The sequence below is a fragment of the Microtus pennsylvanicus genome, chromosome 13 (genome assembly GCF_037038515.1).
Source record: "Microtus pennsylvanicus isolate mMicPen1 chromosome 13, mMicPen1.hap1, whole genome shotgun sequence".
Classification (NCBI taxonomy): Eukaryota; Metazoa; Chordata; class Mammalia; order Rodentia; family Cricetidae; genus Microtus; species Microtus pennsylvanicus.
Window position 1 is genome coordinate 47,740,182 of NC_134591.1, and position 26,623 is coordinate 47,766,804.

The 26,623-nt window shown below is 38.2% G+C and overlaps 1 protein-coding gene across 1 annotated transcript; it reads left to right on the forward strand.

Moving 5' to 3' along the window:
* Window positions 1–353: 353 nt before the first annotated feature.
* LOC142833298 (putative selection and upkeep of intraepithelial T-cells protein 1 homolog) lies at window positions 354–26,623 on the forward strand. Its single transcript, XM_075944594.1, has 7 exons — window positions 354–432; window positions 3,620–3,967; window positions 4,426–4,707; window positions 7,269–7,376; window positions 10,866–10,973; window positions 17,572–17,694; window positions 26,437–26,623. The coding sequence occupies exons 1-7, from the start codon at window positions 354–356 to the stop codon at window positions 26,496–26,498; spliced, it is 1,110 nt and encodes a 369-aa protein (XP_075800709.1). The 3' UTR covers window positions 26,499–26,623.

A 26,623-nucleotide genomic window follows, 5' to 3' on the forward strand; every position in this document is an offset into this window, starting at 1 on the left:
GGAGAAGAAAGCAACCAGATGGAATTTGCAAAAAATAGAAAATAATATCAAATCAAGCCTTAGAGAAGACAATCCTGCAAAAATAAATAAATCTCTGGGAAGATATCATCATTATATTGAGCATTCTTAGCATAAAAGTCAGATTTGCTAATAAAATCATCTCAGAATGCTACATAATACAAAGTAAATGCTTCCCCTAAAATGCATTTATTGTTTGCTTAGGGTTAAAAGATGATGGATGACCATTGCAGCTGGAAGACAGTTGCTTTAGACAAATGTAGATCTATCTGATTTCTGTAATTTCCCACTCACATTTTTACTGGTTCTGAATTTGCTTCATTTATGCAGGTGTAATGGATGAAGAAAGACTACTCATTTACAGACTCGGTGTTGTGTTCATATGCCTCCTTCATATCATAACACTGCGGGCAGGTATGAATCTCACACTTCCCTTCATGGACCTTATCAATACCAAGTTTGTAAAGAAAGAAAATGTTACAGGCTCTTTTGCCAACTTGATGAAATCTATAATAACTTGGGGACAAGCCTCTGGTACACCCATAGGAGATTATATTAAGTAGGTAAACTGAGGTGGGAAGACCCTTCTACTATGAGTGGTTCAGTTCTCTGGGATGGGATGCTGGATTGTATGAAAAGGAATGAATACAAGCACTCATTCCATCTTTGGTCATTTATAAAACCAGTTCCAATTATAGAAAATGTTTTAATTTAAGATCTAAAACTCAGAAACAGATTTTTAGATTTAAACACAGGCAATGACTTTCTGAATAGATCTCCAACAGTTCAGGAAATAATGCCAGGGTTGTATGAAATTAAAATGTCTCTATACAGGAAAGAAAACATCAATTTAATGAATTCATACAGTATAAAAGAAAATATTTTCTAACTCTACATTTGACAGTGGATAATATATAGAATACATAAAGAACTCGTAAAACTATATATCAAGAAATCAAAAAATCCAATCAATAAACAGTCTAATTAAATAGAAAGTTCTGTAAATAAAGTATAAATAACCAACAAAGTTACGAAAAATTTCAACATGATCATCAGAGAAAAGCAAATTAAATTACAATATGATTTTATTTACCATTGTTAGAATGCCAGTCATTAAGAAAACAAATGAATGTTAGCAAAGTGTAGAAAAAAGTGTGTTATACAGTACTGGTCACAATCTAAATTAGTTTAGACACCATCGATATCAACATGTAGGTTCTAAAACAAATCAAAACTAAAGTTCATCAATGATATTATTGAGTGGTACCACCCTTGCATATTTATTTAAAGGATTCTAAATTAACATACTGCATTGTTACTTGTACACCCATGTTCACTGCACCACTATCCACAGTAGCTATGGAGCTGACCTTTGTGTCCATCAATAGAAAAATACATGAAGAAAAGGATATTCAACTATATAATAGAACAAAATATCATTTGAAGGAAAATAGATTCAATACATTGATGCAGACAATACATTTTAAGCAAATTAGTTCAGACAAAGAAAGACAAATACTGCATGTATCTTTAATTCATGAGTCCTTATAGTGGCATTTCAATTTTATTTTAATAAATAAAGCTTTCCTGAATTTCAGAGAGCAAAACAGCCACACTAGTCAGCCTTACAGCCCAGGCTCCAATAAAACACACCTTTAATCCCAGAACTAGAGAGGATTATAAAACAGGAGGAGACAGTTCTCCATCTCAGTCTCATTCTGAGATTCCTGGATTCAAGACCACCATTTCAGAATGAGATTGAGGTAAGAGCCAGGGGCCGGCTGTTTTGCTTTTTGAATCTTCAGGTTGAACTTCAATTTCTCTATGATTTTATTAGTTGTGCTTCAAGTTCTGCATTTTAGATAGATATAAAAAGATGTTTTTGTATATTTATAGCATGAAAATAGAAGTCAACAACAGCAGGAGGAGAAGAGAGAGAAAAGTATTTCTCCACACATCACATCATCCTTGTCACAAGTCAAATTTACCTATTATTTGTGTCTCTAAACTGTTCCATTGAGATCTCTTCTTAAGGACCAATTTGAGATTATAAGAAAATTCACTGAATATATACAATAAATTTTAAGATCTTGTAGAGATATTCTATACTTAACTGGGGGTGTGAAAGCAGAGATTTCCCTAAGAAGTTCATAGATATACTGTGTGTGTGTATACTAAAAAAACTAAAAAAAAAAGAGTTAAACAGTTCCATAATAAATAAAAAACTTAGAGAATATAGGAAACAAAAAAATTTAAATTAATTTTTTTCTTTATACATACCATATTTACATCATTTCTACCACTCTCTTTCACTATACAGCTTTTCCTATCCTTCTGAAACACACAGCCTCTTCTGTATTACACATACACACACACACACACACACACGCATGCATACATACACACATGAACATGCACGCACACACACCCTACTGAGTACATTTAGTGTTGCTCATATGTATGGGTATTTAAACTGACCACTTGGGAATGAATAGCCTATGAGGGGCTGATTCATGGAGAAGACTGGTTCTTCACTTTCTTGACCACCACTGATTTTTTTTTTTGTAACTCTTTATCTAAGGGTGAATGAAACCTAATGTGATTCCTCGCTTCCACAATAGCATGCCAACCTGCATTGCCATTACATGGGTCCTGTTTAATTGACCACATTGTTGAGGTTTCATGGACACAGTTACCCTCTCATAAGGAAAACACCATCTCACAGCGAACATCCTAGTTCTACAGTGATACCACCCACATTCTGTGATGTCCCTTAAGCCATGTGTGTAGGTGTTATTTTGTAGATGTATTCATTGGCGCTGTGCACCCCATAGTTAGTTGTTCTTTGCATTTTGACAAATTGAGAATTTCAGTAGTAGTTTCAAATGCTTTAAAAGGAAGTTTTGCCTTTATATTCAGTATATTTGATCATATTATTCTCCCTCCCAACTCCTCCCAAATTCCCATACATCCTTTACCTACCTGCATCATTCTCTTCTCTCTCTCTCTCTCTCTCTCTCTCTCTCTCTCTCTCTCTCTCTCTCTTTTAAAAAAAAGTCAAACAGAAATGACTCAATCAGCAGAGTTCTTGCCACAAAAAGTTTTGTATAATAGGAGAAAACTACACTTATATAGAGATATGAGGATATGTCTTTTAGAATACAGTTAGAAATTATACTAGTTTAGGAAAATGGCAGTAGTGGGTTGTTAAAAACAAATTTGAACAGGCAGTAGATAAGAATTTTTCAAAATAAAAAAGTTAAAAATAATTCAAGATTGTGAAACTTAAGCATAAAAACAAACACACACAAGAGCTCATGACAATTACAAAATAATAAATCATAGAATCACTCAGAGAAAGAATGAAATTGAAAGAAAGAAAAGTCAACTACTGAGCTGATATAAATTATCTTAGGAAGTCATATAACAGCAATAGAAATTATACACATTTCATAAGGGAAATAGTTTGATGAGCCACCATTAAAAATATGTAAAATTAAAGATTTTTTTTCAGGTATGCTGAGGGAAAACGACCCACAACAAAAGCGTGTTTGTGTGTTGATTAAAGCTTTTACGTTCTAGTTCTTGTTTCTCTTCCCAGAACGATTCACAGTGACTGGATTGGAGGGTCCAGTCTTGGCTCCATTTGGGACAGTTCTTGAGCTCAGCTGTCAGTTGTCACCACCACAGAATGCTCAGCACATGGAGATCCGTTGGTTCAGAACCCACTATACACAGCCTATTTACCAATACGAGAACGGCAAAGACCTGTTTGGAGAAATTATTCCCAAATATGTGGAAAGAACAGAGCTGCTGAAAGATGCCATTAGAGAAGGGAAAGTAACCCTTAGGATCTTCAATGTCAATCCTGATGATGACGGGCAGTACCACTGCTTCTTCAAAGATGGCAAGTTCTACGAAGAGCACATCACAGAAGTCAAGGTCATAGGTAAGCACGGATTTCTCTGAAACTAATTTCTAACTTCATTAAGTTATTTACATAAAAAATGTCCACTTATAAATTATGCAAGATTCACTTATAAATTGAACCTTGGATGGTTTTGTTGATTTTTCATAATCTAAAAACTTAACACAGTTGTTTTGATTTAATGAATAGCAGATATTTTACTGAGAGAAAAACTTAACAAAACAAAGAAACCTATCATCACCAGACTTCTTTAGAACAATAAGTCTGCTTATTAGAACAATAGTTGATAATTGTGTATTATGATCGCTCCATGTTTACATCTGGTGCTGTCTCTTTTCATTGATTATAACAATTAAAGCCTTGTAGAGTTTTGACTATGCTTATATCTACAGACACTGGATTTAACAAGGAGGAAGAGTGGTATTCGTTTTCTCTTTCCAGCCACTATACACTACTGATTTCCCTTTGTTTATAACCAGCTAGGAGCTACCAGATTCAGATTCTTGTCCATCCTCCTACTACCAAAGGTGTGATAGTGGAGTGTCACTCCAAAGGTTGGTTCCCACGGCCTCACTTGGAATGGAGAGATAGCAGAGGAGAGACCGTTCCAGCTAAATCAAAATCCTATTCACGGAATGAAGACAAATTGTTCAATATGAAGATGACCCTTCTCCTTCAAGACAGATCCCTCAGGAACATCACTTGTTGCATTTGGAGCCCTCTAATAGGCCAAGAGGAAAGCACAAGCATTGTTCTACCAGGTAAAATTCGTGTAATCACTCTTGAAATAAGTTTTGCATAATTTGTGCTTGAAACAAAAGTTGTGTGTTTTTTCACTTGGTTTCAGTTCATTACTTTCCCTTAATTTTATTTATCGTCTGATCTGTTGTCTGATTGATTTCCCCTGCTAAATTCATTTCTTTCACCATTTTCCTAACACTGGAGATTTTAGTATGTGAGACCCTGTTTTGTTTTGTGTTGTCCTAAGAGTAAAGTGTTGTTTGATATTTTTGATGATTGGCTAAATTGCTACTCATTTCTTAAAATGTTTTATCAACATTGTTCATTGTAAAGAATATAAATGCTGAGAAACAATTAAAAATATTCAACATCCTTATGCATCAGGTAAATGTAGATTAAAGCTTCTTTGAGATCTCATCCCAGTCAGAATGCTAATGTTAAAAATAAGAATGACAAATGCTAGCATGGATATGGAGGAAGGGGGAAGCTTAATTGCTGGTGGTAGGATCGAAACTGGCAAAACCACTATGGGAACCAGTGTAGAGATTCCTCAAAAAGCTAAAACCAGATCTACCTATGTTATTTTCATGGATACTTCAAAGACTCTATAAATACCATTATAAAGACACTTGCTTACCCATACTCATTATTGTTTTGTCCACAATAGTTAGGAAATGGAAACAACCTGGATTTTGAAATGTATTTACACAATGGAATATTATTCAACTATTAATAAAAATTAATTAAAGAAGAATGTAATTGCATCACTTGCTGGGAAACATGCAGCTAGTGATCACATAAAGTGAAATAAGGCAAATTCAGGACAAATACCACATTTGCTGTCATTTGTAGAAACACACACATAAATAAAAACAGAGGGGATAATGGGAGAAGGACTAAGAGTATTGAAAGGAATGGTGAGAGAAGAGGAAGGGAGGGAAATATAAAGCCTGTGATTATGAAATTGTCAAATTATGAAATCTGGATCTAAATGCCATGAATTTAACCAATGTTAAAAAGAAATTACATCAATATATGGTGCAATACATCTTCTTGATGCACTGTTCCCTTTATCCATATACAATATAATATATTTTAATAGAGATAAAGAGATATTCTTAATCTTATAAGTTTTTATTGAATCTCCCTCTTCCAATATAAGCATCCACGCTGTCCTAGTTTGCTTTCTATGACTGTGATAAACACATGACAGAAAGCAACTTGGGGTGAAAGTTTGATTGGATTTACACTCCCAGGTCATAGTCCATCATTAAGAGAAGTCAGAGCAAGAACTCAACTAGAAATAGAGGCAGAAACCATAAAAGAAAGCTGATTACTAGATTGTTCTCCATGACTTAATCAGTTTCCTTTCTTTCTCTCTTTCTTTCGTTTGTTCGTTCTTTCTTTCTTTCTTTTCTCAAAACAGGGTTTCTCTCTGTAGCCCTGGCTGTCCTGAAACTCACTCTGTAGATCAGGCTGGCCTCTACTCACAGAGCTTTACCTGCCTCTGCATCTGCTTCCTGAGTTCTGGGCATTCTTTTTTTCTTATTAAACCCAGGACCAGATGCCCAGAGTTGGCACTGTTCTAGGTTATTCCTCATCAATCATTTTCTCTCTCCTACATGAGTCATTAATCAATAAAATGTCTCAGAGATAGGTCCATGAGTCAGTCTGATGAAGGCAGTTCCTCAAACTGTAGTATGGAGAGGCGGCCTGCGTTCCCGCCCAGCTCCTGCACAGCTAGCTTTACACACAAAATAACAACACACAAATTGTATTCTTTAAATACTGCTTGGCCCATTCGCTCTAGTCTCTTATTGGCTAATTCTCACATCTTGCTTTAACCCATATTTATAATCTGTGTAGCACCACGAGGTGATGGCTTGCCAGGAAAGATCTTAACCTGCATCTGTCTCAGAGAGGAGAGGCATAGCGACTGCCTGAATCTGCTTCTTTCTCCCAGCATTCTGTTCTGCCTACTCCGCCTATCTAATTTTCTGTCCCATCAAAAGCCAAGGCAGTTTCTTTATTAACCAATGAAAGTAACACATAGACAAATGACCCTCCTCCATCACTCAACAATATCCTTTCCTCCAAGATTACTGTAGTTTGTGTCAAGTTGACATAAGAACTAACCAGCACACCTGCCTTTTCATTGCTTCTGCTCTCTGTGCTTGTAATTTTACCATCATTCAATAAGAACATTGTGATTGCATGTGTCCTAAGAGTTCAGATAGAACTGAAGCACAGATTTGGAAATGACTGTATTAGCTCCCTGGAAACCTGTGACATCCCTGTGGGGAAAGAATTTTGATTTCCCTCTTACATTATAGTTGGGGATTTCATGAGACAAAAATGATGGAAAAACTAGAGAGAATGGCTTTTAGTCTTTGCACCGACCTCATAGAAATTTGCACATATGATACTTTTCATACAGTTTATATATGCCTCTCCAAACTGGCCTAAATTTACCATTCCAAGATTATAGGATTGGAGAAGACTTGGATATGGCTCTCCTGTTTGGGTTGATCCAAACATTCTGAATTATCTGGGTTGTAAAATTTGTGGTTTTCTATTTCAGACGAAATATTTTCTTGGAATCGTATTTGGAGGTTGATTGTGACTGTAATTCTGATTATGATGGCAGTCTTCATCATAAGTCACAGTTGTAAACTACATATCATGGAAGGTAAGTATGTTTTCAGGAAGAGAGAATCAAAATGGGATAGGAAGAGAAAACTAACACTGTATGACATTTTATTTGGAAGAGTGTCTGCAAGAATATTATCATGGGTCATACATTAGACATATATATTTGTCCATAAAAGTCCCTCTCTTGCTGATAAAAGATTTTTGTGAATGCCTCAATTTATTTGCATCAGTCAAAATGAAACTTCCTATTCCTATGATGATAGATACAAAAAATTGGAAAGTTTCTTAATATTCAACATTTGTACATCCTTCTCTTTTGACTTCTTCGAAGTTCCATTGAGCTCATTGAGGGCAGAAAGTAAAGATCTAAACTTAACATTGCAGAAATGGCTGCATAGTTTTTATTCAATACAACCCCAGGGAAACTGAACCTATAGGGAGAGGTATACCAGTTGAACTATCAGATGATCTGTTTTCCCAGGAGGAAAAAAAATGCATTCCTTTTCAACAGTGTTATACTTGGAGGAAGTGAACTTGTAAAGTCACAAAAAAATTAAAATACACATATACAGATGTTCAGGTTTTAAAGATGTGCTAATTTTAATAACCTTGAACTGACAGATTCCCTTATAAGCAGCTCTATCTTTGCGGTGCATATTCAAGATCTTTGGAAATTCTTCCACATGCAGCTTAGTTGTTAGTTAAGAATTTGGGTGTCAGCACTTCTGTGTTTCTCTCCTATTCCTTGACTTCCCATTTTATTCCCAGCTGAACCCCCTCCCTGAGCTCTACTATCTGAAGTAAAACACCTGGCATTCTCCCAAAGTGCATCTAACTCTTGCAGCACAAAGCCAGACTTGCTACACTTATTCTTCTTTATTGCTGTTTGGCAAAAGTAAACTCACACTTAACTTGTTCACTTCTTGACACTATCTAGTTTTTTTTAAAGAAGTAGGGCTTTGTTGTTGTTTCCCTGCACCACTGCATGTCCTTCTTCAGAATCTCAGACCCCTCTTGAGAGACTTGTAGTTAGAGACTCTTCTAAGTAGAATTTCACCACCCAAATCCCATCCAATTATAAAGGCTTTATCTCTGGTGCATGTTGAGCCAGCAACATTTTACTCATCTTGTCTTCAAAGTGCTTCTTAGGTCATTCTAAAAGATGCAGAGTTGATCTTATAGTAGAACTTAGTCATATCATCGTAAGATGCTAGCAATAATTGAGGCTTAACTATTGACAAACCTTACTCCAAAAGTCTTACAAGTAGTAAGTATTATAAACTGTGTTGTATATATTTAACTAAATATTATTACTAAGGAATTATCTATTAAAATTATGAACAAATATAAGATTTATTAAATGTAAAGGTTAAATATTAAAATAGCAAAATTAAATTTTGAACCTAAATCATATGGATACTAATGCTAGGTAAAAGACAATATAAGTCACACAAATACTCATATCTTATACTATATTTATTTAGATTTGACTGTGCCTATAATTTCCTTGCAGAGGAATGAATACTGCCTAATTGTGAAACACTTTCTTGTTTTATAATTTTTTTATTTAAAAAACTTTTTTCATTTTATATGCTAACAAAAGTTCCCCCTTCCTCCTTTTCTCCTGCACCCCACTTCCTCCCTTTCCACCCCACCTCCTCCCTTCATACCCCCATCCACTCCTCAGAGGAGGTAAGACCTCCCTTGGAGAGTCAAAAAAGTATCAAGGTTGAGCAAGATATCCCACCATAGGGAAGGGGTTCCAAAAAGCCAGTTCATGCACCCAGGATAAGTCCTGGTCCCACTGCCCGGGCTGCCACCAACAGGTAAATGCACATAACTGTCACCCACATTCAGAGCACTAGTTTGGTCTAACACAGGTTCCCCAGATGTGGAACACTTTCATGAAGAGAAGACAAGCTGAATTCTTCCACTATGATATACACTAAAAAATATTTTAAAGGTCCTTTCATCAGTAAAATTCTTCATTATTTAAAGCCTTTTATTTGACAAGTTACTAGATTGAATATTGTGTTTTGGGGCATTTTCACTCTCATTAACCCTTTGACATCCCTCATAATCCCACTGAATATCTTCTTCACAGGAAATACCCCAGCTACTTTTATGTTACATTTTTGTTTTGTTTTGTTGGGTTTTGAAATCCATTGACTTTAATTTATGAGACGTTATTTCCTGAAGCATGGGAAACTTAACAGTGGCTACATCACTGAAGAAAGTTATTTACCCTTCTCTAGCAACTACCAGCAGTCAGCCACTCATAAGCGTGTGGGGGTTAGGTCTTTTAGGAGAAGAAAAAGCTAACAAAAGTTATTAAGACAGATGTCTAAAAAGGTGAAATAGGGGAAAGTGATGTAGACAAGAGCAGAGCAGAACAGGGCTGAGATGTCCTGCTCAAAGGATCTGATCTATTCATAAAAATCAAATGGAACCTGAAAATTGACAGACCTCATGCTGGTTTTCATCCAGACTTGTTCATGTTCTTTCCCCACTCCTGGGAGTTCCACCATTAGGGTTAGTCCTGTTCTCATTGCTGAGTGTTTCTTTGGTTGACTACATTACTGATACTTTCCTAAGACTATCTTCAGTGCTTCACAGGTGGAATTCAAATCTGGTCACACCTGTGAAAAATCCTTCCAAATTCAATTGTGAATGTTAGCTTCATTTTCATGCAGTTCCTGAACATTACTTGGAATCTGTGTAAAGATTCATCTCTCCAGATTTTCAGCTCAATGAATAATATTCAGGCCTGATTCATGGTCCACTTTTTTTATAATCTCATTAGTGTTCTGTTTATGGATTTTGGTGTATAGTTCTATATCACTTTAGCATGATTCACCTAGGGTCTTGAGCTACTGAACCACCATGATAAGCAAAAGTCTTTTTGAAATGGCATCTTGCTTCTGCTTTATTGATTGTCAGTGTTCAAGCATCCTGTGACAAGTGGAGAATGTTTCCTTACTTTTTTATTACTGTTGTCTCCCTGGCCAAGCCCTTATTGCCCACCTGTATCCAGCACCCTTCAGATCACAGTCTTTCTATTTTTCCTAGATTATCTCCTGGAGAGCCAGGCTGATTGTGTCTGAATGGCAAGGACCATCTTCAGGCCTCCTGATGAAATTCTTATATCCAAAGGGTTCAGATCTCAGGCAGTTAACAGTTCTTCAGAATTATCCAATTCCCAGCATCTTTCAGGATCAGATAAAATGACAATGACAACCATGAACATTATATTCTGTTCTCTACCCCACTGATGGATAGATGAGAGAAAGACAAACATGATCTGTCTTTTCTAAGTATGTTTATCCTCCACCCCAAACCATTTCCATCCTAAAATCAACTGTGCTTTTTGTTCCTATAACCAACAGTTCTCTGATCTTTTACTTTTTGGCATTAACATTATTTGAAATATAGAAAGATGACATTAAAATGTAGACCTTGCCCTTTTTCCTTAATTTAAAGTTCCCACCAACAAATAACCAGTGATTTTAACACTCTCTTTCTTTAGGTCACTGTTGCACATGCCGCTCCCCATGCTCTGTGGCCATGATGATAACCGTTTTTTCTGTTGTTGCACTTGAATTACTCTTCTTCAGTTTGTACAAAAAAAATAGAGGTATGTGATGTAAAGAAGATGGTATATTTCTATAAATCTTTTTCCCCAAATGCCTAGTCACAGCTTAGTCAATAGAGACATATCAGTTTGAATTGAAAGACGATAGGTTCTGGAACACATGATGTTTGGATTCAAGTCTCTGGGGTTTTATTGGTTTAAAGACACAAAGTAATGGTACATCTGCTCCTGAACAGTTTTCTTCAGTTTGGTAATATTATTTTTGACATCACCACTTTACTTAATAAATTAATTTGATCATCCCATATCTTTAGGATAGATATATAATATCCAACAGGAGGAGATAATAATCCAACAGAGCTTAAATGTCTTAAATGACAGATTTCTTCTTGCAACTGATGTCCAAAAAATGACCTGCTCCTCAAAATTATTCACATTTTCTCAGATTTTTTTTCTCAATTTCTTTTTTTTAATTTATTTATTTATTAAGGATTTCTGCCTCCTCCCCGCCACCGCCTCCCATTTCCCTCCCACTCCCCTGATCAAGTCCTCCTCCCTCATCAGCTCTAAGAGTAATCAGGGTTCCCTGACCTGTGGGAAGTCCAAGGACCGCCCACCTCCATCCAGGTCTAGTAAGGTAAGCGTCCAAACTGCCTAGGCTCCCACAAAGCCAGTACGTGCAGTAGGATCAAAACCCAGTGCCATTGTTCTTGAGTTCTCAGTAGTCCTCATTGTCCGCTATGTTCAGCAAGTCCGGATTTATCCCAGGCTTTTTCAGACCCAGGCCAGCTGGCCTTGGTGAGTTCCCGATCATGATGGACATTAACACCCATAATGGACTCCTCTTCTCTTTGAGAAAGAAGTTGAAATGGCAATTGTGAATCTTTAGAGATAGCTGGATGTAACTTATTAAAATGTGTACTCTACTTTACCTTTAATTTGCATGATAAAGCATTTAATTAAAATAAGTGCAACTATGCATGAAAAGCCCCACTGCAGAAGTCTTAAATTAGAGGACATTTTTATATTCGTTAGATGGATTAAAGACACAAATTGCCTTAAATAAAATTAAGCTGAAAGAGAATTTTGCAGACATCTTACACTGTGGGTCTACTACATCCACACATAGGCAAATATCTAAGACATTGTGATTAATTAGTCATAAAAGACAAGTATTTTACCATTCCATTTTTATCGTTATATTCCCACTATTCAATAGTGAACAAGTGTTCCAGCTTTTTAAAAATATTTTTCTGGTTATCAACACCATGCAGGTATAAAATAGAGTTGTGGTTGCTAGAGTTGCAAGTAGAAAAGCTGTTTGACAGATTAATGTTTCAGTTTGTGAGATTAAAAAGAATTCTGGAAATAGATGGTACTAGTGGTCACATAAAAATATAAACACATTCACTATTCAAATAGAGAAGTTAAAAATTGCTAGCATAGTAAAACTGATGTATGTCCATTTTAGCATAACAAATAAATTTAGTGTTAAAATCATTTAAAAATTAAAATAAGTCATTGATTGCTGCAAAGTATTTTAGAAAAAATTAACAAATAATTTGTATGTAAAACATTTATTTTTCACTAGAAAGTTAAGATTAAGCTTCTGTTAAATTTTCTACTATTTTATCAAAGACTGTATATTTATATTGATGAAACACAGCCCCGAGTGGTTGAAGTGCATGTTGCACACTAACATTATGCATAATGCTACTATGAAGATAAAGACACAAGTATTTCTTCTAGATTCTGATTTTAATTCTTTGAAGCTGTACACTAAGAAGAGGAACTTCAGAATACTATGATACCTCTGTTTGCACACATTTAATGAATTATTATTCCATTTTCCACAGTGTTTGACAGTCCCACAATTCAATAGTGTATAAGTGCCCCAGCTTCTTTTTTGAATATTTTTTATTTAATTTTTAAATTTCATGTTACATTCCAAGTACAGTTCTCCCTCCCACCCCTCTTCCAGGCTCCCTTTGTCTCCTCCTGCTAGCACACATCCCATCCACTCCACCCAAAGGGTAAGACCTCCCATGGAGAGTCAACAAAGTCTGGCCCATTAAGTTAAGGTAGGATCAAGTCCCTTCCTCCCGCATCAAGGATTGTAATATGAATGGGGGCTCATGAAGGGCCTGCTTGTTGTTTAGGGTTTCCACCTGGTACCCCACAACTGTTTAGCCCCAAAGAAAATCACACATAAGTCTCCATAAATTATAAGCTGATTGGCCCATTAGCTATAGCCTCTCATTGGCTAACTCTCACATCTTGATTAACCCATTTTTCTGATCTATGTTAGCCATGTGGCTCAGTACCTTTTTCAGTGGGGCAGATCACATCCTGCTACTTCCGTGATCTAGGCGGGAGTGGGAGTAATCAACTTCCTCCTTCCCAGAATTCTTCTGTTTACTTTGCATCATTTCTACTTCCTGTCTGGTTTTCCCGCCTATACTTCCTGCCTGGCCAATCAGCGTTTATTTAAAAAATGATTAACAGGGAGCTGGAGAGATGGCTCAGAGGTTAAGAGCACTGATTGCTCTTCCAGAGGTCCTGAGTTCAATTCCCAGCAACCACATGGAGGCTCACAACCATCTATAATGAGATCTGGTGCCCTCTTCTGGCATACAAACATACATGGAAGGAATGTTGTATACATAATAAATAAATAAATCTTTTAAAAAAATGATTGACAGAATACAGACAATTCTCCCGCACCAAAGGATGAGCACAAGCACTCCATCTCACCTTAGGGAATGGACTCCAAAAAGCTAGACCATGCACCAAGGATAGATCCTGCTTCCACTGACAGGAGCCCTTTGGAATGACCAAGCTGCACAGCTGTCTCCCACATGCTGAGGGCCTAGTTTGGTCCTATTAGGGCTCTGCAGCTGTTGGTCTAGAGTTCATGAATTCCCCAGAACTTGGTTCAGCTGTCTCTGTAGATTTTCCAGCCATGATCTTGACCTTCCTTGCTCATATAAGCCCTCCTCCCTCTCTTCAGAATTTTTGCTGGGGCTCAGCCTGGTGCTTTGTTGCGGATCTCTGCATCTGGTTCCATTAGTTACTGGATGAAGGCTGTATTATGACAGTTAGGGTAGGCACCAATCAGTTTAGGGAGGAAGGCCAATTCAGGCACCCCGTCCACTATTACTAGGGGTCTTATCTGGAGTGGTCCTTGTGGATTTCTGAGATTTTCCCTAGCACCCAGTTTCCCCCTAATACCATATGTCTCCTTCTATCAAGACAGCTCTTTTTTATTGCTCTCCCACTCCATCCCTACCCAACTGGACCACCTTGTTCCTTCATGTTCTCATCCCCTATCCCCTTTCCTCTACCACCTCCCTTGCCCCCAGGTTACCCAAGAGATCTCATCTAATACTCCTTTCTGGGGCAATCCATGCATTTCTCTTAGGGTCCTCCTTGTCATCTAGCTTCTCAAGAACTGTGGGTTGTAGTCTGGTTATTCTTTTCTTTACATCTAGTAGCCCCTTATAAGTGAGTACATACCAGGTTTAACTCAAAAAATCAGTAGTCTGTTATGTAAATGGACCACATTTTCTTTATTCATTCTTTGGTTGAGAGGCATCTAGGTTGTATCCAGGTTCTAGCTATTACAAATAATGCAGCTGTGAACATAGTTGAGCAAATATCTTTGTGGTATAATTGATCATCCTTTGGGAATATGCCCAAGAGTGGTGTTGCTGGGTCTTAAGGTAGATTGATTCTCAGTTTTCCGAAAAACCGCCATACAAATTTCCAAAGAAGCTGTACAGGTGTGCACTTCCATCTTAATCCACATCCTTTCCACCATAAGGTGTCACCAGTGTTTATGATCTTAGCCATTCTGACATGCATAGGATGATATCTCAAAGTCATTTTGAGATTGCAGTTTGAGTTGCGATCCTGTACGGTATTGTTTTGCCTATTCTGGGTTTTTTGTTTTTCCACATGAAGTTGAATGCTGTTCTGTCAAGGTCTGTGAAAAATTGTGTTGGGATTTTGATGGAAATTTCATTGAATTTATAGATTGCCTTTAATAAGATTGTCATTTTTACTGTGTTAATCTTACCTATCCAAAAGCATGGGAAATCTTTTCATTTTCTGATATCTTCTTCAATTTCTTTCTTCAAAGACTTAAAGTTTTTATCATACAGGTCTTTCAACTGTTTGCTTAGACTGATCACCAAAGTATTTTGTAATATATGTGGCTACTATAAAGGATAATGTTTTGTGATTTCTTTCTCAACACATTTGTCACTTGTATATAGGAGGACTACTTTTTTTTTTTTTAGTTAGTCTTGTATCATGGCATATCACTGAAGGTATTTATCAGGTAGAGGAGTTTCCTGGTAGAATTTTTGGAGTCACTTATATATAAATACATACTATCATATTACCTGCAAATAGTGAAAGTTTGGTTTCTTCCTTTCCAATTTTTTATTGATTTTATTGAGCTCTACATTTTTCTCTGCTCCCCTCCCTGCCTCTTTCCTCTCCTCCAACCCTCTTTCAATGTCTTCATGCTCCCAATTTACTCTTGTCTTTTTCTACTTCCCATGTAGATTAGACCTATGTTTGTCTCTTTTGTGTCCTCATTGTTGTCTAAGTTCTCTGGAATTGTGCTTTGTAGGCTGGTAGCTTTTATGTTTAAAAGCTACTTATTAATGAGTACATGTGAAAAATGTCTTTCTGTGTCTGGGTTACCTCACTCAAAATGCTATTTTCTAGCTCCATCCAAATTCAAGATGTCGATATTTTTTTCTGCTGTGTAGTACTCCATTGTGTAAATGTACCAGTTCCTTTCCAATTTGTAACCCTTTAATCTTCTTTGTTTTCTTAATGCTCTAACTAGAACTTCGAGTACTTTATTGAATAGATATGGAGAGACTGGATAACCTTGTCTTGTTCCTGAATTTAGTGGAATCATTTGAGTTTCTCTTCATTTAGTTTGGTATTGGTTGTAAGTTTGCTGCATACTGCTTTTGTTACATTTAGGTATGTTCCTTGTATTTGTGATTTCTCCAAGAGCTTTCTCATGAAGGGATGTTGGATTTTGTCAAAGGACTTTTTTAGCATCTAATGAGATGATCAGATTGTTTTTCTTTCAGTTTGTTTATATGATAGATTACATTTACAGATTTCATATGTTGAAATATCCCTGCATCTCTGGGATGAAGCCTAATGGTAGGCCTCAGTCTTGTGGTGATACATAGATTAATAGAAATGGGTTAATTTAAGATATAAGAGTTAGTTAATAAGAAACCTGAGCTAATAAGCAAAACATTGTTATAATTAACATAGTGTTGTGTGATTATTTGGGTCTGGGTGGTGGGGAAACAAAAAAATGCAGCCTCCGTCTACGGAAAGTAGGTTTTTTAAAAATTATTTCTATCTGTCTTTTACATCATGTATCTTGATCCCATCCATTTTCCCATCTCCTCACATCCACCCTCTCCCACTATACCCCCAGAGTCCCCAGTAAAAGAAAATTTAAAATAAGAACTAGGAAATGATATTAAAGGAAAAAAAATTTAAATCTCATCATGGAAGCTGCAGTGTGATAGTGAGTCATGCAGTAAACCTCTTTGTCCATGTATCTCTACTTGTAAGTGTTCATTGCAAAGACATTGGTCTGGTTCAAGGCCTCTGGTTTCTACTACACTGTTGATGCTGGGCTCTCACTAGGACTCTTCCTATATGTTGTCCTGTGTTATGGAGATCCTGCAGTTTTGAGTCTGTGGACCATTTCTCTTCACATCTCCAGATGGTCATAGATGGGGTGGATGATGGGGCAGGCCAAGTCACAAACATGTATTTGGGCCTGGGCATCTGTAGGGTTGGTCCGCCAGATGAGAAATGGGGACAGTTCTCCCACGCTTACAATTTGGTACTGACTCACCCACACCTAAGCTAACAATGTTGGTTTTCCTGCTCTTATGACCACAGGGACAGCTCTCTCACCTGCCCCAGACTTTGATGGGTAATTGCTGAGGGTGGGGTGACAGGTAACTCTCACCCAACCATACATCCACAAGACAGATGGGTAATGGGGACACCTCTTTCATGCTTGCAATGTGGGAGCTGGCTCACCCAGGAATGTAGATTCTAATCAACATAATTATGCAGCAATGAAACAATTACCCCTAATTTTTGACATGGGGTACTACCATTACAGAGAATAATGATAAATTTGAAGATCTGAGGTTTTCCACTTTAACTAGAAAATATATTTTTCATGGATGTTTATGCTATACATGAGCATACTACTTTTGAAAGTTATACCTTCAACTTCAGAGAGTCTTTTCATTCTAAGTGCACACTATTTTACCATACCCTTTAGAAGACCCTGGATTCTTGGGTTCTCTCACCACTTCAGACTCTGGCCAGTCAGAACATGTGTCAAGCTCCTTTGAATAGTATAATGTACATCTGTTTTCTTATAAATTCCTCCAGGTTTAGCCCAAGAGCATTCATTTTTAGATTAATCCATGTGACTCAAACTATTTCTTCCCCAACTTCATATATTCAGAAATACAGAACAATTGGCACCAGAAAGGTGAATCGATCTAAATATGTAATGCAGCCTTCCTTTCTATGCTTTGAACTTCCTAATTCTTGCATCTCCACCCAGTCTTTGTTTCAGATGCGCAGTTTGACTTGGATGCTATGTGGTTGGATGACATGACTACGATCCTGAGCATGCTGATGGTGTTTGCCATCATGCTTATTTTCTCTCTCTACTTCATACTAAGAGGTAAATGTCGTGGGGAAGGTGGGGAGCTCAAATGATAGCTGTCTAGATATCCAGGAAATTGACTTTCTGTTCCTTATGTTTTAACTTTTTTTATTTTATTTTTTTTATTGAGAAAAGGAAAAAAAGTTTCCCCCTCCTCCCAGCCTCCCATTTCCCTCCCCCTCTTCCCACCCTTCTCCCCCTCCCCCTCTCCTCTCCCCCTCCCTCTCCAGTCCAAAGAGCAGTCAGGGTTCCCTGCCCTGTGGAAAGTCCAAGGTCCTCCCCCCTCCGTCCATGTCTAGGAAGGTGAACATCCAAACTGGCTAGGCTCCCACAAAGCCAGAAAAGGCAGTAGGATCAAAACCCCAGTGCCATTGTTCTTGGCTTCTCATCAGCCCTCATTGTTCGCCATGTTCAGGGAGTCCGGTTTTATCCCATGCTTTTTCAGTCATAGTCCAGCTGGCCTTGGTGAGCTCCCAATAGATCAGCCCCACTGTCTTAGTGGGTGGGTGCACCCCTCGTGGTCCTGACTTTCTTGCTCATCTTCTCCCTCCTTCCGCTCCTGATTGGGACCTTGGGAGCTCAGTCCAATGCTCCAGTGTTCCTTATGTTTTAATAGCTGGATTAAGAAAGACAACAAGAGTTATTTAAAGAATTCTAAATCAGAACCTTCTTGGCACTCCTGGAGCCTCTATTAGCCCCAGTATTAATTCTTTCAATGCCAAGGACATATTGCTCTGACAGTACATTAGGACAACTGTCCCTGATAAACATGGAAAGCCCACTATGGTTTCATCCATTCATTCTCTGGAGCTTCTGGATACTGGGCTCTTTGCCATATTTACATAATTTCTTCACATGTGGTTTCAAAGTTTGCACTATTCTATCAGAAACTGTCGTGGCCCGTGAGGGTCCAACATAAATTCCCTAATTCCTCAAACCGGCTGGAACGGAGTCGCGAGGAAAAGAACCGACACAGCTTACACCATCATCATGGAAAATGGCCAGCTCGCCGTTTATTCTCCAAACATTTTATATACCCACACCAAATTGAGCGGGGAAGGGGGAAAACACATTACGCCATTCCTTAGGCAGCCAAGTGCCTGGACTCAAATCACATCCGCATCTAGCAGTCAGGTAGGCCCTGAATTAGCATCTCTATAAGACATCCTTCCAAATTACAAAAGGAAAGAAGCACCAAATATCTGAACTCTGAAGTCATCAGCTTCAGTCAAACATCTCTTCTCAGGTAATCCACATCTTAACAAAAGAAGCTAGGAGCAGGCATCCTGGCCTTTGTTAAGGGCAGAGACAGTTTGTCTGCAGAGCTACGAGGTCAGCTTGGACCGGGCTAATGGCTTTTGTGCCATATCGAAATATGGGCCCACAATCCACTCTCTCTTATTAATTTTAATAACTCCTGTGCTTCTACAACAGGACAGATACGTCGCGCCTGACTTGGGGAAAGTCCTCTTCATTTACCCAAATTTTCCCGTCATTGGAACAGGCATCTTTTATGCAAGCCCCTGTCTTAGGCATCTGGGGAGAAGAAGCTTCAAACCCGTCATTGACTGCCGACCTCTGTAAAGAGAAGAGTTTAGTGGAGAGAAATATTCTTTTTAGGCCCTGTGTATCAGCCATATCTTGTCAGGATGCATCACAATGCTTTATGTATAATTATGCTCCCAAAGACTATATTCTCCTATCTTAAAGGAGAGTAGAATCACCTGAGTCGAAAATGTTTCTTCCGCTGGTACAGAACATCACTCAGAGTTTACTTTCTCAGCATGCGTATCAACTCTCAACATTCATCGTCACAACCTCTCTTTCAGCCAACTGTCAATCGCAGCAACTTACAATCATGATTTTTCCACATCATCGGTCAATACCGATCTTTAGACACATCATCGGTCAATACCGATCTTTAAATTTCTAATACCGTATTTTCATGTTTAGCAGGTCAAAACCAGCTCTCCCAATTTTCATAATTTCGTGTTTGGCCGGTCAATACCAGCTTTCTCAATTATTGATAATTTCATATTTAGCCGGTCAGTACCAGCTCTCCAAATTATTCGTAACTTTATGTTTAGCCGGTCAGTACCAGCTCTCCAATTATTTATAATTTCATAATTTTCTTTACCATAAATTCATATTCCTTTCGGTCATTACCGATGTATTTAGCACCATTGGTTATTACCAGATTTTTCCCATCACCTTATATGCAGCTGTAAATATCAGGTCATTACCGTTAAGAGCATAATACCATTCACTGTTATTAAATCTCATTTTCAGTCTTTGTGTAGCTGTTAAAACCTCAGTCTGTCCCCTTGTTAAGTGAAGGGGGGGTTTTGACATACTTTATTTTGCATCTTTCTTTCCCTGAGGGGAAAGCTTAGGTCTTAGTTCTTAGGTTTAATACCTTATTCAAAATGAGTTTTGTCCCATAAACCGAGAACACTCAAATGTTCAGTTTGAATCTTAGTTCTGAAGCAACAGGTTTCACACCACCGCCAGCAGCAGACACAGCGGTCAGCTCGTCTCAGCAGGATCTCTTTGTGCGAAGTCTCTTTGTAGCGTTGTGAGTTGCAGGTCCGGATCAGGCTCCTCTCTGTGGGCTGAGTTACTGGATTCCTCCTGGAGCCGATTTCTTTCTGTTCCTTCTGCTGCGCGGTTGTCAGCTACGCTGTCCTTAGGTCCGTTGTCCTTCTGCTGAATGCATCGAATTAGATGTTCTGGAAGCAATCTCGCTTGGTTTTCATCCTGTGAGAAAACACAGACATGCCCTCGACCCCAAATTAAAATGGGGTCGGGTCCCTTCCAAGTCCCATTGCAAGGATCTTTCCATTTGGCTTTAGCAAATGTGGTTTTTGTACCATTATGCCACAATCTGTCCGCAGCTGATAGCTCATGGACATCTGTATTTAGAAAGTTTAGCATAAACAATGCATGATTTAAGGCATTGTGTGGCGTCTGAGGATACAACTCCCCTGTCTTTATTTTTTGGAGTTGTGTTTTCCAGGAGCTGTGTGCCCGCTCCACAATTCCTTGTCCTTGAGGATTATATGGAATACCAGTCTTATGAACAATATTCCATTGAGTACAGAATCTTTGAAAAGCTTTGTTAACATATCCGGATCCATTGTCCGTCTTTATTACCTTTGGGGTTCCCATGCATGAAAAGCATTTTAAGCAATGAGTTATTACATGCTTGGAAGCTTCTCCAGTTTGTGCTGTGGCCATTATGAATCCTGAGTAAGTATCAATTGTCACATGCACATATCTCAATTTTCCAAACTCAGTAATGTGAGTTACATCCATTTGCCATATATGATTTGGAAGGAGCCCTCGAGGATTTACCCCCAAATGAGGCACAGGTAGATATTGTGGGCATCTTTCATATTGCTTAACAATTTGCCGAGCAGCTTCTCTGGTCAGCTTAAACTGTTTTCTTAAACTTAAGCTGTTTTGATGATGCAAAGCATGTGACTGCTGTGCAAGTTCAACTTGAGATACAGCAATTACTTTTGTAAGTTCGTCAGCTAGAGCATTACCTTCAGCTAACGGACCCAGAAGACTTGAATGTGCTCTGATATGTCCCACAAAACATGGTAACTTTCTACATTGTATGGCATTCTGAATCTGCTGAAACAATATTTTAACTTGTCCATTGCTAGTTGCTATATATGACACTGTTGAGGATTCCTAATGCTTCATAAATATACCGGCTATCAGTATATAAATTAAAGGCCTTATTATCAAAATTCTTAAATACCAGAGCTACAGCCCGCAGTTCAACTATTTGAGCTGAAGCTGGTTCTGTCTGTACCACATGTCCTTTGCCATTGACAACATAAGCAGCTTTTTCATTAGATGAGCCATCAGTAAAAATCAACAAAGCATCCTTTAAGGGATTCTTTGCTACTATTTTAGGAAAAAATGAATGAATGCTATTGTGCAAACTGCAGTAACTGGTCAGCTGGGAAAAGATTATTAATCTGACCTTGAAATTGAGCAAACGCAATTGCCCATGAGTCACTATTTTGAAATAACCATTCAATTTGCTGCTTAGTGTAAGGAACATTGATTACAGCTGGTTCTTTGCCAAAGTATTTTCTAGATTCCATTCTGCTCTTCTGTGCTAAGCATGCTACTGCTTCAAAATAAGGATTTAATACTTTTGCTGGTGATACAGGCAGATGCATCCATAAGAGTGGTCCGTTCTGCCATAAGACTGCTGTAGGAGTCAGCCTTGTAGGTAAAATACACGCTTGCCATGTCTTGCTGTAATCAATATAGCACACCTGCTGTTCCTGTATAGCCCGCTCTGTGAGAGAGTCTGCCTGGCAGCTTCTGAAAGTTGCCTGCTAGAATTTGGATCACTGTCTCCTTTAAGTATCTCACTTAAAGGCTCAAGGTCTCCTGTAGGAAACCTCAAATAAGGTCTTAGCCATTGTATATTTCCTAATAGCCTTTGAAAGTCATTAAGAGTCTTTAAGTCATCCTTCCTGATTTCTATCTTTTGAGGCTTAATTTCTTTGGGGTATAACATATGACCTAGATATTGAAAAGGCGGGTGCCTCTGTACTTTCTCAGGAGCGATAACCAAACCTGCTTGGCTTAGACACTGCTGTAATAATCCATGTCTCTAGTAAAGTATCTTCATTTCTATGAGCCAACAAGATGTCGTCTGTGTAATGAATTGCGTACACCTGCGGAAATTGATTTCTAACTTCCTGTATTGCTTGGGCTACGAATTTTTGGCATAATGTAGCACTATTTAACATACCCTGGGGTAAGACATTCCATTGATACCTCCTCATTGGCTCTTTAAAATTAACTGAAGGAATGCTAAAAGCAAATCTTTGACAGTCTTGTGGCACTAAAGGAATTGTATAAAAACAATCTTTCAAGTCTAAGATAATCTTATGTGTGCCTTTTTGGAATGGCTGCCAGGGATGGCAATCCTGGTTGCAATGCTCCCATTGCCTGCATGGTTGCATTAACCTCTCTTAAATCCTGAATCAATCTCCACTTTCCCGATTTCTTTTTAATAACAAAAATTGGAGAGTTCCATGGAGAATTAGATGATGAAATATGTCCACTATCCAGCTGTTCCTGCACTAACCGCTGGGCAGCTTGCAATTTTTCTTGTGTTAGAGGCCACTGACTCACCCATACAGGGTCATCACTTTTCCATATTATAGGGTCTGCATGGAGTGCAGGTCTTTCAGTGACCTCTCCTAAAAATACCCTAATCCTGCTCTAGAAGGTCTACTGTCTGATACGACAGGATCAATCTTTCCCTTATTCTCTCTTCCTAGACCTTGATTAGGTAATAATCCTTGTTGAAACATCTGATTAGTAAGAGCCGTGCTGGGAGAATATAAATATACTCCCATTCTAGACATGATATCTCTGCCCCATAAGTTCACAGGTAAATGAGGAATAATATACGGCTTAAAGGTTCCTTCATGTCCTTCCTCATCTTTCCAATGCAGTTCATTGCTACTTTGCTCAGGATTTCTAGTCTGACCAATTCCTTGTAACTGTGTAATAGTCTCCGTTTTTGGCCACTTAGAAGGCCACTGACTGGCAGTTATGACGGAAGTATCCGCACCAGTGTCCAGGAGACCAGAAAATCTTTTTCCATTTATAAATAAAGTGAGTTCTGGTCTCTGAGGACCTATGGTCTGTACCCAAAATGCATCAGATGAACCAAATCTATCTTCTCCTCTCTTTTATTTTTAAGACCTCCACATAAAACCAACAATACTTAACCTCATAAGAAAAAAATTTTAGAATTAACACTTAAATGCACTGGCACAACTCTAACACAACCTCAGTGGCATACACATTTAGACATAATAAGATCCCTTGAACTGAGAAGCTTCTGTATAGCAACAGATATAATCAACAAGATGTAATTGCCTATACAACATGAAAATATCCTCACCAATCATTAATCCACTTCAAAGAACTCTGGAAATTAGTCACCAAAAGAATAATTAATCCACTAAAAATATATGCAACAGACCTAAACTGAAAACTCAACAGATGAACTTAAAATGATTGAAAGACATTTAAAAACTACTCAAACATCAATAACCATTGGAAAACTGTAAATCTAAACAACTCTGAGACTCCATCTTATCTCTGTAACATGACCAAGATCAAAAATTCACTACTCACAACTTATGTTTAAGAGAAACTCTTCCATTGCTGTTGAATTCTCAGAAAATTAGGCATTAAACTACTTTAAAACTCAGCTATACTTTCTCTGGGCCTATAGACAAAAGATGCTCAACCATACAACAAGGACATGTGCTTAACCATGTTCACAGCAGAATTACTTTATCATACACAGAATCTGGAAACAACTCAAATGTATCTCCTCTACACATATCATGAGATAGCCACAAATACCATTAATATTTTTGAGTAACTCTGACTATACAAATTGAAAACCTGTACAACAAGAACTTTAAATCTCTGAAGGAAGAGATTTAAGCCATTAGAAAATGTAAAGATCTCCTATTCTCTTGTAAAGATAGCACCAACGTAGCAAAATTGACAATGTTACTGAAAGCAATCTACAGATCTAATGCAAATGACCATTAAACTTGTAACAAAATTCTTCAGACTTTGAAAAAACAATCCTCAACCTTGTGAGAAAAGACAAAAACTCAGGCTAGCCTGAACAATCTTTAAATCCTGTACAATCAAAGAATTTTTGAATGCATCACAATCTCTGACTTTAAACTTTACTATAGCCACAGTACTGAAATCAATCCACCTTGGATACAAATTCATTTGCCTACAAACAGCAGACTTTTGACAAAAAGGCAAAATTGTGAAATGAAAAAGCATTTTAACCTGCTTATCTCAGAGGCTACCTTAATTTAAACCTGGCTTTTTCCTTTCAGTTGAAGCTGCGCTGTATGGCAGGGGGTAGGACACAGGCTCACTTTGTTAGACTGCCTTTTTGAGCTCTGGTGGGTGGATTTAACTATTTTTTTTAACTTGTAAATCATAAAATTAAGAATTTCTGAATCCTCTCCTCTGTTCTATAGACTGTGTGAGATTAAATTTGCTCTCTAAACTTACTTTTGCTCCTCCTTGCCTTTTACTTACAGGTGGGTTAGATTAACTGGCTACTGTGAACACGTGGCACCTCAATCTCAGCGGTAACTTCGTGATTCTTGGGCCAAAAGTCGTTTTTCCTTTACCTTTCCTACTCATTTAGCCATCAATAAAAGTTACAATTCTGGGTCTATCATGCTTGCAGATTCTCAATAACTCTGCCATTGTTCTGCTCCACTTTAACTTAGTTACCAAAAAATATATAACTGAATAATTTTTCCTTATCCCACACCTAACTTATTTACAAATTTTTACTCCCAATTTAAATTTTGTCCCACTTTTCTACATTTCTTTCTCTATCTTACATCTCTAGTTCTGAGTGCTCACTACTCACGCATCTACCGATTTTTTTTTCTCGCGGGTTCCTCACGTCTGGTCACCTCTTTCTTGCTTTTTGGGGAGCACCGATAAGCCTCACGTTTTCCTCTGTCCATTCTCCGGTTTCTCTTGGGGTTTAGTAGACAGCATTCACCATCTCTCTCGTGTTGTATCTTCTCTGGGGTCATGGCGTTCGGCATTGTGTTCCTTTTTCTTACTTTTTCCTCCGGCCTTCGTCTAGGGGTTCAGTAGTCAGCTCCAGTTGTCTTTAATCTTGGGGTTCAGTGGTTAGCCCCACGTTATCGGGTGCCAATTATGTCGTGGCCCGTGAGGGTCCAACATAAATTCCCTAATTCCTCAAACCAGCTGGAACGGAGTCGCGAGGAAAAGAACCGACACAGCTTACACCGTCATCATGGAAAATGGCCAGCTCGCCGTTTATTCTCCAAACATTTTATATACCCACACCAAATTGAGCGGGGAAGGGGGAAAACACATTACGCCATTCCTTAGGCAGCCAAGTGCCTGGACTCAAATCACATCCGCATCTAGCAGTCAGGTAGGCCCTGAATTAGCATCTCTATAAGACATCCTTCCAAATTACAAAAGGAAAGAAGCACCAAATATCTGAACTCTGAAGTCATCAGCTTCAGTCAAACATCTCTTCTCAGGTAATCCACATCTTAACAAAAGAAGCTAGGAGCAGGCATCCTGGCCTTTGTTAAGGGCAGAGACAGTTTGTCTGCAGAGCTACGTGGTCAGCTTGGACCGGGCTAATGGCTTTTGTGCCATATCGAAATATGGGCCCACAAGAAACATCCTCACTTTATCCAGACAATGCATGCAGATGGCCACGTAGTAAACTCTCCAAAATCACCTGTAAAACATTTCTCCGTTAAATTGATTAACTTGGGTATTTCTTACAATGACGGGAAGCTCACTGACAGAAAAGTGGGATCAGTGTTGTAACAACAGTGAGTACCGTGGCATGCTGTGGAACTGGTTTCTGAGTGCAATTTGGAAAAGTTTGGAGATTCTAGTTCAAAAATCTCTAAAACATTTCTAGGGTGATTCAGGTGGGATCTGGGATTCTTATTGCAATGTGGATAGTAAAGACTGTGCTCATAGGTGTTTGGGGAGAAAAGGAACTTTTTGATATCAGGACCAGAGAGAAGTCATGTTACAATCTGTCATTGTTGACATTTTGTGAATGTACTACTGGCGAACTAATTAATTTTGCAGAAGAAATGTTACTGCCGTGCTTTACTGTGTCATGAACTAACGTCTGCCTTTTGTCATTTACAGGTAGACATATGAAAGAAAGCAGAGCAAGTTTATTTTTGAAAAATTGCAGTTTGTGCAAATAAGAATGGAACTTGAAGTTTTGGCCAAGGAAACCATGGCCCTGAAGATGCTGGGGTCATTAGACGATGGAGAATTACCTTGAATGCATCTCAGAAATAGGCCACACCCCACACATCACCGACTGAGG

Coding starts and splice junctions, on each gene's coding strand:
- LOC142833298 (XM_075944594.1), top strand. CDS start 354: ATGGATGAAGAAAGACTACTCATTTACAGACTCGGTGTTGTGTTCATA. Junction 7,377..10,865: donor TAAACTACATATCATGGAAG/GTAAGTATGTTT, acceptor CTCTTTCTTTAG/GTCACTGTTGCACATGCCGC. Junction 17,695..26,436: donor TCTCTACTTCATACTAAGAG/GTAAATGTCGTG, acceptor TGTCATTTACAG/GTAGACATATGAAAGAAAGC.